Source organism: Polistes dominula, unplaced genomic scaffold (genome assembly GCF_049000335.1).
Source record: "Polistes dominula isolate Pdom_NZ unplaced genomic scaffold, Pdom_raw_medaka contig_84, whole genome shotgun sequence".
In the NCBI taxonomy this organism is placed as follows: domain Eukaryota; kingdom Metazoa; phylum Arthropoda; class Insecta; order Hymenoptera; family Vespidae; genus Polistes; species Polistes dominula.
In genome coordinates, this window is record NW_028300944.1 from 2,440,817 (window position 1) to 2,455,610 (window position 14,794).

Sequence of the window (14,794 nt, forward strand, 5' to 3'; positions counted from 1 at the left end):
CTCTTTTTTTTCATATAATTTTTACTTTTTTTTTTATTTTTTTATTTCTACGATCGAGCTATCATTCAGCCATTCCACTTTCCAAAGTTTTCTCGATTGCATGTTTCATCCTTATCTCTAGATTCTGGTTAGTCATTTCAAGTAGAAAATGATTTTGAAAAATGTAGAAATTAAATTCTTACATATTTCGAAAAATAAATATAGAATTTGTTTGTAACTTTTGTTCGCTTTATTTGATCAAATTAAACATCAAGTAAAATTTCCTATTTATTAAATTTACTTTTTTATTATCCGATATTTTAGATTATATATAAACAAAGTAGATTAGTTTATAAATTTAGATTTGCATTGATAAAATAACCAAATAATCGAAATAATAGTAATACAGTGTGCGTACTTGTTGAGTGTTTTTAAACACTCAAAATAGGACGAATCAAAATCAAGCATTGATTATTGAAAATAAAAAAAAATAAAACAAAAGAGAGAAAGAGGAAAAACGACTCTGCAGTCTTATCTAATAATAAGAAGAAAAGTGGACGGGAAATTTAGTTTTCTTCTTGTAAATTCACTCTAATGGTTTAGGTACGTGAAAAATTCATTATACTCAAGGGACTCCAAGTTTTGCGAAATAAGACGAAAAGACCAAAGTATTCCTTCTGTCTATTTATTTTTCTCAGTTGCACTCATAAAATACCTGATTGTCCTCCCATCTTTCTATTTTATCAAAATAATAAATTCAAGAAAAATAATGAAAATAATTATTTTTATAATATAATATTTTAAGATACACGCAATAACTCGGATTGATCAGAATAATCAAAATGCTTGTTCAAAAATCAATTTCTAATGTTTTATTTAATCTGTTAACAGTGCAGGACGTATAAATACGTCAAACGTATTTTTAATATATAAATAAACAAAAAGGTATATTTTTCATAGTCTTTTTTATTTATTTTAGGCATAAATAATAATAAATAATAAATTAATAAATATATAAAAAATAATAAATAAATAATAACAAAAACTGCATACTTAAAAATTGAATTCCTCGTTTAACAGGTTAAACTAAAATTCATTGAAATATAAAAAAATAAAATAAAAGTAAAACTAAGTTTAATAAAAATAAAAGAATAAAAAAATGATAAAAAAACAATCGTATATATCAATGTTAAATTTTGTAGATCGAAACTATAGTGCTATATATAAACTGTTCAACGGAAAGCTGATATCAAAGTTGCGATCGACGTTTTCCCAGGTTATGACCTCCTACAATATCGTACGATCGATTCTAAAGGAACATCTAGTTTTGAAAATCCACAAGTTATACTAGAAAACAAGATGTAACATTCGAAACACATATATATATACACATGTATAGGTATACAGTAGAAAATGTTCGAGCTTTCGTATCGATTTTACAATATAAAAGCTCTTGAGTATACTTCTTGAACGAGAAAATTCATTAAAAAATATGATATCATGAAGGAATCTTTTTCTAATGAATTCAAAATAGAATTGTTAATTTGTAGTCTTAAAAACATTAATATTGCGAATAATTACAACGTGATTATGTTGACTATCATTAGTCTAACTTATATTACATTTACTTATATTACAAATTCCCTTAAAAACAAAGTTTTCTTAAGTATCAAATACCAAGAGAATTTTCGCAGGATCCTTTTCTTATTTATCTTTTTTCTTTACCATCTTTTTAACCCTTTTCTCTCCAAGACTTTTTCGCTTGCGCTAACCAACAACTCGAGACGATTTTTGCCAAATTAGGGAAACATTTTACATGTAATTTAAAATCATTTATAAACAAACAAATGAATACAAATAATCAAATTTCACCAATTTAATTATTTTCATATAAAAAACAACAAAATGAGAGAAATATTATACTCTGCAGTTAGTTTTTGTACGATATTGTGTAAAACAATACCCAAGATGCATCCTAGGTTTATTAGGAAACGTATCACAATAATATGTTACTTTCGACCTACCTTTAAGCATATTACGATCAGAGCAAACCTCACAGTCAATTTTCGTATTATCTTTAAGTATATCTTAAAAGAAATATCTTATCACAGATCGTAAATAAGCAGATAGAGTAACAAAAGACTTTAAATCAGTTGGGCTCCAGTTGCTACTTAAATCTGCCGGGCGCTAATTCGGTGTCGCTTTAGTGCAATGGGTTAATATACTTTCTAATTCTTATGTCTAACACTTACTTTTTATTTTAAAAAATACGATTGGACATTGTTCGATCAACGACATATCGGGTGCATTTTTCTTTAAATTAAAAAAAAAAATAAAACAAATAAGAGAAGAACATTTTCGTAATTAACACAAAAAAAACTGGAGTTATAACAAAGAAAGATGACTGTACATTTGAAAGGTTGAAACATTTTACGAGAGTTGCAAATAAACGAGAACAAAAGGTACATATACAAAAAGTGATCAAAAGCTGTAAAAAAAAAAAAAAACGGTCTAACAAGCTAGAAGTTTTATCATGAACAAAATCCAAGCCCAAAATTTATTGGGTTGATCGGAAAGTAATTTCGTTTTTTCCTGACACAATTTTGGCATTAGTTGATGCAAACAGACAAATAACAACACGTGAGATCGAGGAGAATTTAAATTTATCAAATTTGATTGTTTATGTCCACTTGAAAGGCCTAGGTTTAATCTCGAAGCTAAAATTGTCTTCATTTTGACAAAAAAAAAAAGTGAAATTACTTTCTGCACAATTTATGAGATTAAAAGGTTACAAAAATAACACAAAACATCATAAATTGAAGAAAAATAAGTTATACCTTCCACCGTTGTTCAATTGTCAATCCTATGGACGCTTCAAAAATGTAAAGCATAAGAAATCCATCCGTCAGCTATCAGTCATCGTACCGATTGACGTACTTTAACGATGATTACTGGAACGATTTTGATGTTCGCAATGTTCCCTTGTCACCACAACCGATTCACCCTTGTCACAAGACGATAATTCGCTAGCGGTGTCACGTCGCGGCATTTTGTACTAGACAATTCATCGAAACTTTCTGTTCGATACATGAACTAAATGTGTGTGTGTGTATGTGTGTGTATGTAAGTCATCTGACTTCTGAAAAAGCAAACTGCGAGAGAAAAGGAAGATTAAGGTGACAAATGTTAAAAAAAAAAGGAACGTGGGGAAAGCGAACATAAGCCGTAAATTGAGATAACGTATTATCCTTTTTAAATGACGTCTCGTTCGACTTGATTTATTAAAAGACACTCGCGATCGTAATAGATAAAATAATGAAATAAAAATGATAACTATTGACGGGAGAAAGGTTGAAGGAACAAAAAAAAAAGAATAAAAAGAGAAGAACAAAAGGATACTAGGAATCTACTCGATTAGACATAGCGCGCTTCCAGGCGCTCCACGGTCGCTACACTAACTGGCGCTTCCTCACTTGAATTTCGGGACGCCTCGGCACGACCCGGCCAATCAGACGACAACCTTTCAAAGAGAGGGTTGCACAGACGCGTAACGACGCTCCTGCGTTTCTCCCCAATGCTCGCTCACCTCTTCATCAACTCTTCATTATAGAGAACATACGTAACTTTTACTTATTAATTTGGTATACAATTTTATTAGATAAATAACAAAACTATAAACAGCTATAAATATATTCTTAAACAACCATTCCTATCTTGTTAATCATCTATATAAAAAAAGGTATTCCTATTCCTGGTCCTAACTTGTATTTCAAATTAGAAAATTTATTTTCTTTTTAAACGTCGCAGCTATTATTTTGTCTATTTATTAAAAGGTTTGATACCACCTCTCATTGGAAAAACTCCCAGAATTGTAAATAAAAAAATTTCAATGAAATCAAACTTATCGCGAATGATAACGTCCGAATCTTGTTACGAAAATTATCGATGTTTCGGTCGGTAAATAAAAGTAGAATTAGTCGATAACGAAGAAATACAAACGAAATTATTAGAAAAAAACTTTCAATATTAGTAACACATGTTGTAACAGATTGTCAAGGGTAATTATTCAGATTAAATAATATGGCTAATAAGAAAAACGCTTAGAATTTCAACGCGACTCAAGTGAAACTTTTTAAGATTTGTATGTGTTACGAATTTTGATACTGAAATATTAGATAATAGATGTTTTTTTTCTTTTTTACAGATTAATACAGTACTTGAAAACTAAAATTATTAAAGCTATCTACGCATATATACTTTAAATGTTTATTTCACAGATACATACATTTACATATTTTTACAAGTTATTTGAATAAAAGAACGAAGCATTTCTTTTAATTATTTCAAAAAAAAGAAAAAAAAAACGATGTGTCAGAAGAAGGAAAAAAAGTGAATATTAATTAAACGTGTCAAATATTATAATGTTGCACAATCACATTCGCTAAGCATTATTTTTGTTATAAAGTTTACAATTAAATCAAGTTATATCGCAAAAGTTATGTTATGCGTCCCGGTGGATGATCAACTGGTAAAAAAGTTTGTTTATTAAAATTGGTAGTTATTTACAAATCGAAATTCCGACAGTAATTAATATTTCAATAATTTGTTTATATCAGATTCTTATATCGATGGATGATAAGAAGTCGATGGTCGACGAATGTTCGAAATAACCGATGTCGTATACCTCGATCAATACCGAATCAAATCTCACCGCAAGGAGGTTTCTGTAATTCCTAATCCACAGACAAAGTAATCTATTATTACATGGCTTACAACGATTACTGATGCATCTGTTTAGAGTAGAATATTTAGTCGTCGTGAAAACGGTGAAATGTTCGTATTGTATTTATTCTTGTAAGTTTATTTTTAACAAAATAAAGAATTAAAAAAAACCCATGAATGTCAGATTCTTTTTTTTTTTGCATAATTTGTCTACTATAAGGTATTTTAAGTTATCCACACACGTCTAAATAAGCTGCGTTGGACAACGAAAAAACGAAAAATCTTACACGTGACGGACAAAATAATTCGATATATTTATAAAATACTTTTATAACTTTGTAATAATTCAGCGAAAAATCTTACGAATTTTTCTTTCTTCCTTGTAGATCGAATGTGCAATCGAGTTGGGCCATCGAAATAGTTTTTTAAGCAAGTTTTACACTTTATCGCGTACAATGACCGTTACTATAAATTCACGACACATTAATAATCATTCAGTTTTTATGATCTAAGGATGACATATGGAGTCAGGTTCTATGAATAAATTTTTGAATAAAAATCTTCATTCAAAATAGGAGATTTATACTATTTTCAAATGACAATCCAACCTCAAAGACTGCTAACGGAAAAAGAAAGAAACCAAGTAATTTTGTTGTAAATTACCTGAATAAAAGTTGTTATAATAACAAAAATTATCTCGTTAATAATAATTCATGTTTACCTATCTAGCACAGATCTAATAATCCTACCGATAATTACAATAAAAAGAGACACGATTTAAATAACGATATCGCCACAAATAGTATTACTTTTATTTAAATTGACATAGTTGTTATGCTCAGTTGTATTTGTCCCATTATTTTTTTCAAAAAACTAATATTAGATTTGTAGTCAACTACATAAAAAAATTTATATACTAATTTATCAAAATATTAAACTATATTGTCAATTTTTGGCAACTTATTATAAATTTGAGACTACTGTACGTTTTCTAAATTGCTGGTTTTCTTCAAAAGTGTACTGTGGTCAAATAAGTAATAGTTTACGATAAAAAATTGCTATGAGACGATGTAAAATTAAGAATGATTCAATTAGCATGTTATTCTAAAACGAACATGCTCACGGTGACTTGGTTTTTTCCTATTGTATTGTATGCAAATTCATAATATGAAGTGTGTAAATTCTATGGGAGGGGGGTTATATATATATATTTATATTCATAGGCCGACTAACCAAGTTACTTAGAAAAAGTTCAATAGATATTTTTATCTAAAAGGACATTTTTAATACTTAGTTTGTTATATTCTTTTTAATAACTAACAAACATACTTAGTTCTTCATAAGATGAAAAGTTATTAAAAGTTTTTCTTTAATAGTTTAAAATCGAAAAACTAGTCATATATTATTATATTCATTTTGATAAAAGTTGTTGAGATAAATAGATAAGTTTTTTATTTTTTAACATTCTATACTATTCCCAACTGTGAAATTCACAAAAGAACAAATTTTCTAGACAAGTGTAATTCCGATAAATAAGATAAAAGGACAGATGAACTGAATTTTCATGTTTTATTTACGTCTCGAATAAAATTAAAAAGTTGGCTAAGAAATTATTATAAAGTTATATTGAATAAGACATTTAAAAAGACATAGAATATGAGAGTAGCATCAGTCATTAGAAATATTAATTAGCATGTTTATTTTCAAATGTTATTATAAAAAACTTTTAATTCTATAAAATAATTACTTTATTAGAACAAATATACTTATATTATTTATGTTTGCAACTATATTAAATTATTTTAAAAAAATAAAAACTGAATTTTCAATTTATCTAAAAACGAAGAACTTAGAACCATAATTGGAATTAAAAGTATCTATTTCAATCACTTATAAATAATTACTTATCTTTAAGATTTGTCTCTCATCGATAATTATTATAAAGTGAAATTTTTCGTACTTTATTTGTACGTGATATTTTTTTCTATTATAAAAGAATTCAAAAAATAGCATCATTAAGCGGCCGAACGTATCAAGAGGAACTGCTTTCGATGGTTAAAGAGCCGAATTTTTATAATCAACGGGGTGAAATTTCTGCATTTTTTTCTGGAAAAAAAATTTTTATTACAGAAGGCATAGGATTTATAGAAAGGCTTATAATAGAAAAACTTTTGAGGTAAAAATGTTTTATATACTTATATTTTTGTTATTGATCAGATTTGTACATTCGTTATAAGTTTTCAATCAAAAATTTTAAATAAATTTGGATAGTATGTATAATTGAATAGTTCTTGATAGAAGTATTATTCTCCTAGAGATTAATATAATTTTAAATAAAGAAGAAAAATAATCCTGGAGTTTTGTCTATAAATTATTTTAACTTTTGTACCACAGGAATGTAATCTTCCTAGATAGGAAAGATAGCATAGAGTTTTTTTCATAAAAAAAAGAGAGAAATTATTTTTTTAGAAAATGTAAGTTCTAAAAAGAAAAATAATATAGCAAACACTTTTTATCTAATAGTACCTGTTTTTAAAAATAAAGGTATCTATTTTTTTTCTCTTTTTCTACCTCTTTATTTACTTATATATGTAAACTTAGACAATATTGTTTTATTTTATAAGAATTAATTTTCCGATAAAAACTTTTATTATAAATGCCATTTCTGCCGTTTGCAGATGTTGTCCAGAAATAAAAACGATTTATTTGCTGATAAGGGCAAAGAAACAGAAAGATCCGCAAACTCGATTTAAAGAATATTTCAATGATGTTGTGAGTAAAGTTGCCTGCTTTGTATTAATTGTTATGCGAATAAAAGTTATAACCTATATTACAGTTTGTATTTAAATCTTTAGATTTTTGATAGATTGAAGAGAGAGCAAAAAGATGTCGAAAAGAAAATTATTCTGATTGAAGGAGACACGAGTCTATTGAATTTAGGATTGTCGGAGAAGGACCGCGATCGTATTAAAGATACCGACTTAATTTTTCACAGTGCAGCATCCGTCCGTTTTATGGAAAATCTTCGTATTATAGTTAATACAAATATTAGAGGAACAAGGGATCTCCTCTTGCTTGCACAGGAGATGACAAACTTAAAGGTACTTTTTTTCTACTTAAACCATCCGTATATTAATGCGTATATTTAAGCATTGTTCCCCACTAGATCGATTTATCTTATCTCTATAAAATTCCCCTGTCACAGCGTTTGTTATTCTTATTCTCCGAAACAACTTGACCGATTTATATGAAATTTTTTGTGTATATTCGATAGGTATGAGAATAGTTTTTCGTATATTTCTTATACCCCTGAGTGATAAGGGTGACCCACCATAATTATTTTTCCTTTAAAAGGATATTAAGAAAAAAGACAAATGTTATGTGCCTATATTCAGACAATGTAAAATTATATGATGTGAAGTAAGTGGTGATCTTATGTTACCGCTCATGCGCAGTTGGTTCGATATTAAGAAAAAAGAGAAAAAGAAGACAAATGTTATGTGCATAGATTCAGATCTATCTATATATTTATTAGCCACAGCAACGAGTGGCCGGAGCACCCCTAGCTTATATATAAAAATTAGTTTAATTTGAAAAAAATGTTCTAATTTTATAATAGTTTTATTTTTTAGGCCTTTGTTTATGTTTCAACAGCTTATTCACACTGTGTATACAATAAAATCGAAGAAAAATTCTATAAGTCACCTATGAAGACAGAAGACATAATTAGATTGACAGAGATTTTAACCGAAGACCAATTAGATTTAATTACCCTGAAGTAATAAAACATAAAAACATATTGACTTCTATTAGATATCAGTCGATAAGCATATTCGTTTATTTTGCAGATTACTTGGTAAGTGGCCCAACACTTACGCCTTTTCAAAGGCAATCTGTGATGATACTGTACGGCAATATTCTAATGGAATTCCAACTTGCATCGTTCGGCCATCCATTGCTGTATCAACAATAAAGGAACCAATTGCTAGCTGGATAAACAATTTGTATGGATTGTTGTGTTGCTTTGGGGTAGCTTGACCGATGTTTTGCGAACACTGTATTGTAATGAAGACCTTATTTGTGACCTAATTCCTGCCGATTATGTTGTCAACAACATTATTGCTGCAGCATGGGACGTTGCACAGAAACGGTAATTTGTATCTTCTTTTTTTAATTTACTACTCAAATAAACTTTCTGTTAACCTTTTAAAAAAAATTTTGCAGTAAATAAGAAAAAACTTTTATCGTAGTTCCATATTACGGAGTGTTAATCTTACCAGCAGAGATAACAAATACTTACCTGTTGACGATGAGATTCCAGTTTATAATTCTGTTTCCTCCGTTCAAAGACCAGTTACTTGGGGTAATATAAGGGATTTTATAGACCCTGCGAAATTTAATATGCCGACGAAAAAAGTGTTTTGGTACGGCTCCATGTGGCTTAACCCATTGCCGCAAATGACGGCTATAGCCGTCCGATCTTCGTATTTCTAAGCACGATCGTCAAATTAAAAGTGTGCGGCAACGTGTTAACAATAACTATTATTTACATTTTTTTTTTGACAGTTTTTTTGGACTGGATACCAGCAATTATAGCGGACTCCTTATTATATCTCAGCGGAAGAAAGCCAATGTAATTTATAACGATATTTAGTTTAAAAAGCAATTTATTATCCGTCGATAATAAGTAACATAAATAAATTAATGATATCTTTTTTTCAGATTGCTTAATATCTACAGAAAAATATCAAAGTTTGAACATGTAATTAGTTTATTTTCGAATAATGAGTGGGAATTTACAAACGATAATATCTTAAAGTTATAAGACAAATTATCTATTGTCGATAAGAGTAACTTCTTCTTTAATGTTGCTGATATTGATTGGGAGTGTTTTTGTACTACTTACATGAGAGGATTGCGAGTATTTTTAGGTAAAGACCCGATGGATACGGTTGAAGAATCGAGATCTTTTTATAGAAGGTAAATGTTTTATTATCTATCTTTTATAACTAATATTATCTTCATTCAACTTAAAATTAATTATCCTTTATATTATTTATCGTTTTTAGGTTGACAATAGCTCATTATACGTTGAAGTGGTCTATTTATGTTCTTATTCTCTGGATTTTATATTCTTTATTATATTCTCTTTTTACTTATATATTTTATTTCTGACAATCTGTGAAAAACGAAAATAAAACAATTTTTTTTATAATGATTATCAGATAGAATATGTTAATTATTTGTTTATAGAATAAGACTTTGCCTCTAGCTTTGAAAAATTTCTGTTAATAGACGCATTGATTTTAATTAATAACGAGAAGGTTTTTACATGTTAAAACTTTTATCAAGAATATAGAATTTGGAATCTGCTTTGCTTAGTTCAAATAATATTTGCTGATTAAATTGGAAATGAAATGTCTTTTAACATGTCAACTTAAAAAGATTTAAAACGTAAATTATTTATAATTAGTTAAAAAAGAACTTACTAATAGATCTGTTAAAAATAGACACTTGACATCTACTTTATTGGCACAGCAGCTAGGGACTTTTTGTGCAATAACTATACTTCAGGGACACTAATAATTTCTTATTTTTTACAATTTGACAGATTGCTTTTAGCTATCTAGTCACGAATATTTTTTAAACACATTATCTTTAATCCATGTTGTAATAATAAATCTAATATTATCTTTTGTAATCCTTCGTAAAATTATTCTTTTTCTAAGTAATCTGTACAGGTTATGGACCCAGGCAGATAGGGGAATAGATATTTTTGAGGTATGAAGTAAAAACCGAGACTAAAATAATGTTTTTGAGTATATTTTAGGCTATGTAAAAAAATGATAAACTAACCGAGGAACAAAGGAAGGCGAACTCAAGGGGATAAATAAGTTTACGAGTACTAAGTACTGATGTGTGTGGAAGTTTCAAATCCGCCTAGTATTGTGCTAGCAAAATGTTTGGGAAGTTTCGAATGGGATGGATTTGAAACTGGCTACATCAACCACCGATATGGATACTCAAACACGCCAAGTGCATTATAAAGAACTGGCAACTTGTCTTAACGCAAACGTAGAAGCGCAAAAGGTAATTCCAACGACCATCAAAGGTCAGCATATGCACCGCGTAATCAAAGAGAGAGAGAGATTTAACAGAGACTATCAGATGTCTACGAACAAAAGTCCGAAGTTCTTGAATACACCTACAGTAGCAAAATTAGTATATTGCTACAAAAGATATGCTATTGAAATCATATCAACGCACATAGCCAAACTCAAGGAATTCGCACATCGTTGGAGATTAATGGAAGAGTAATTACCAGACTCGATGATTATTACAAAAATACTAATGATATTATCTACAACTATGTCTATTTCGTGAGTGCTTGGAAGTTAGTGCCAGCTGCTAATAGAACCTTAGCAAATCTAACCATGCGACTGTCGATAGAAAAGTTTAAAAATTTAGCACAAGAGACTAGCTAGGTAAAGGCCTAGCGACACAAGACGCAGCAAGAATAGAACATATATGGTCAATTTAAATCAGTAAAATGCTACGAGTGTCACGAACCAAGTAATTAGACGAGGAATTGGTCGAAAAAAATTCCGGAAGCGACAGTGGAGGCAAGAAGAGGCCCTAAGGCGGGGGATTTATCAGCGAAGCTCTCATTTGAACAGATAATAATAAACCGGCAACCGGGAATGGATCCTGGACACAGGGGCGAGTGATCAAATGTGGAATATACAACGATGAATCACCACGTATTGAAAGTTTAATGGTCTAAGTTCTGTACGCGTAGGAGACGAAGGTTGCATTGAAGCCTCTAAAAATGGTTGCGTTATCGCATGTTCGATGGGACGAAGTAGAACCAAAACTAGTTTGTAGAGGTAATATATGTACCAGAACTAAAACACAATCTTTTTCAGTCGGAGTCGTATTACATTAGGGTCTAGGAATGCTGATGATACGTTCAGGCTGTAGATTGGTAAAGTGAGAGCGTATCGTGAAAGTTAAAGTCAGATACAATAATCTTTACATTATGAAATTCAAGGTGGCGAGATGGATAGCACATGCGACGGCACACGATCGTGGCACGAAGGTTGGTATGGCAGAATTACATACATGTCAAGAAGGTAATGAAACTATTTTAGATCAAAACGAAAGACGAAGAGGAACCTTTTTGTGCGACCTGTGCAAATGGGAAGATAAACCGATTTCCTTTTCAGAAAAGCACAAGTAGAACCCAAAATATAGGAGAAATAGTTCATGCTGACCTCTGCAGACCGATGCAAATAGATTCCATTTATAGTTCACACTACTTTCTACTGTTGAAGGAAAACTTCAAACATCTTCGCACTGTGTATAATTTTACTACAATACATAATGCATTACTTTTAAAAACGATAAGTAGGATCAGATAACGTAATTATTACGAAAGATTTGGTAAGAAGATTCCCAACTTAACGGACACCTCTGTTTTCGATGATTCGGCCCTTCGCAATTATAGCAATGCTATGTGTACCGTTGCCACTAAACGTCTTGACCGATTCCTCCACGTCTTTAAACATTAAACCTATCGACATTTTATGTATACCTAATCCTACCATAAGCGTTCAAATGAAAGCGTTCAAAGAAGAATCTGTAACTGTTTTTATTATTGTTTTTGATGAACATTCTTTGCTTAGTTTTCTCTCCTTCTGATATTCGGTCCCAAGCTCTTCTACCAATTGAAAGAAAAATTTTTCTCTCAATATTTCTTCACCAGTTGTTTCTTTATATAAAATCCAAGCATTTATCCCGGCTAAATCTAATATATTGAAAAATACCTGTAAAAGCCATTTGTGACATTTAGATTTTACACTATATTTTCTGGCCATTTGATCACTTACATCTACATCGAATTTTGTGCTATTGTAAAATCTAATTGTCTCTGGTATATGGGTGTCACTTTTTTCAATTTCAACGGATGAATGCATTGAACTAAGTATTAATACTTTTTTATTGGGTTAGATTTATAAATTGAAAGAATAAAATCATTCGATTTGTATAATATTGTTGAGAAGCGTGTCATGCTATCCTTTGCCTGTCTCGCTAATTTTGGTAGCTATCTTTTATTTCTGCGGATAGTTCCAACAAGCGTAGTTTTTTTTTGCAAGAAGTTTACTCGCTAATGACGAACTTGAAAAAAAATTTTCAGTAGTTATATTTCTTACATTGTCCGTATATGGTTCTGCTAATTTCAAAGTTACTAACGTCCCAAGTCGGACCGATGATTCCTTTCCTTCATTTTTTCTCAAATATGGAAAGCCTATTTCTTACTACTTACATCGGAAACTAACCTTAATTTTATGCCAAAAATAGTAATATAAAATTATATCCAATTTGTAAAATAATCTAAAGCACATGCGTTAAAAATGGAACAAAAACACATTCGAATGCGACTTCCTCAGTGACATTTAGAGCGTTTTCGAAAGGATAAAGTCGATTTTGTGCGTCGATTCATCACTATGGATGAGACTTGGGTCTATCACCATAATCTGGAATCAAAACAAGAATCAAAAGAGTGGTGTGAATCTGGTTCTTAGGCTCCGAAACGAGTTCGTGTCCAGAAATCGGCAAAGAAGGTGTTAGCATCAGTTTTTTGGGATGCGAAAGGAATTTCATTTGTGGATTACTTGCAAACTGGTAAAACAATAAATTCTAAATATTATTGTAACTTTTTAGACCAACTGAGGGAAAAAATTCGTGAAAAAAGACCCGGTTTGTAGAAGAAAAAAATCCTTTTTCATCAGGACAATGCACCGTGTCACAAGAGCATTTTGACAATGGCTAAAATCCATGAATTAATGTTCAAATTGTTGGAGCATCCACCGTATTCACCAGATTTGGCCTCTAGCGATTTCCATCTGTTTCCAGACCTAAAAAAAAATCATGCGTGGAAAGCGTTTTTCATCAAATGATGAGGTCATAACAGCTGTGGAAGCGTATTTTGCAGCCCTTCCAGATTCTCACTTCAGGGATGGAATTCATAAGTTGGAATCTTGTTGGAATAAGTTTATTGATGTTCGGGGAGACTATACTGAATAATAAAGTGTATTTCAAACCATAAAATTGTGTTTTTCTTATCGAACCGCAAAACTTATTGAACAGCCAAGTTTACGTTATGATCTCAAAGGTTGATACAACACCAATAATATTCAAAAACTAGAGTAAAAAATGATTTCAAAACGTGTATTTAAATTTAAGAAATAAATTTACTTACATAATTAAAATCAACCTGAACGAAAAGTCTTTACCAAAAGCACGACAGCATCACCGACCTGCTGCACTGTATCACAAATTCTTTCAACACGTTCCTTATTTGGCTATTGTTTTATCTCGCGTTTATGTATCAACATATGTATATATTGCATGCATTATGCACATACTTATAATCTTACCTATAAGTTATGTACATATTTGTGTTTAACGACATTTCTAATTTTATGCTGGAGAATTATTAGAAAATTCCGACATTCAAATATATTAAACATTTTATGTATAGGAATTGTTACATGTAACATATATACATATGTGTATGCATCTATGTATGTATATGTATATGCAGAAGACACGTGCAACATATAATATTACCGTTTTTTTGCTTTTCATTGATTATTATAAATTCAATTCAAATTTTATATCTTTGTATTATTTTTGTTCTTTTTCAATATCTCATTTTTACTTTAATGGAATGGAAAATGTGTAATGTAAAGTGTCACTTAAATAGTGTCACAATTAATCATTAATAAATTTGGTACATCGTTGCAATATAAATTTGTATTTCTTTAATTTTTATTTAAATATAATGAAAAATTCACAATACGAAGATTTAAATATTATCGTAAATGAATAAAAATATTGAACATACGAATTCTTTAAATATTTAAGGTTACATTGTAAATTGATAAAATTGACGCCTGTATGATGCAACTCTAAGAGCAAATATTAGTTCGGCATTGAGTCAATAGATGGCTCCATATGTTAATACTCTCTCACTTATGATCATATGATGAAAAACGTATATAATGTACCTCAGAGCTTCAACGTTTAT

General features: G+C 29.9%; 2 protein-coding genes across 12 annotated transcripts in view; one reads left to right on the top strand and one right to left on the bottom strand.

The window, feature by feature from the left end:
* cac (calcium voltage-gated channel subunit cacophony) overlaps positions 1–2,953 on the bottom strand; it is a 165,053-nt gene extending 162,100 nt beyond the window's left edge. For all 11 annotated transcript variants that reach the window (XM_089171707.1, XM_089171703.1, XM_089171702.1 and 8 more), the window contains exon 1: positions 2,817–2,953. The gene's annotated coding sequence lies outside the window, so the exon portion shown is untranslated. The remainder of the gene's footprint in view (positions 1–2,816) is intronic.
* A 3,799-nt stretch (positions 2,954–6,752) lies between these two features.
* Positions 6,753–9,906, top strand: LOC149032805 (fatty acyl-CoA reductase wat-like). The gene is given in 10 exon segments (XM_089171686.1): positions 6,753–6,877; positions 7,380–7,473; positions 7,557–7,802; positions 8,334–8,479; positions 8,550–8,716; positions 8,719–8,851; positions 8,952–9,185; positions 9,424–9,470; positions 9,528–9,681; positions 9,771–9,906. Coding segments are annotated over 10 exon segments (1,452 nt in total). The 3' UTR covers positions 9,877–9,906.
* Positions 9,907–14,794: the final 4,888 nt, after the last annotated feature.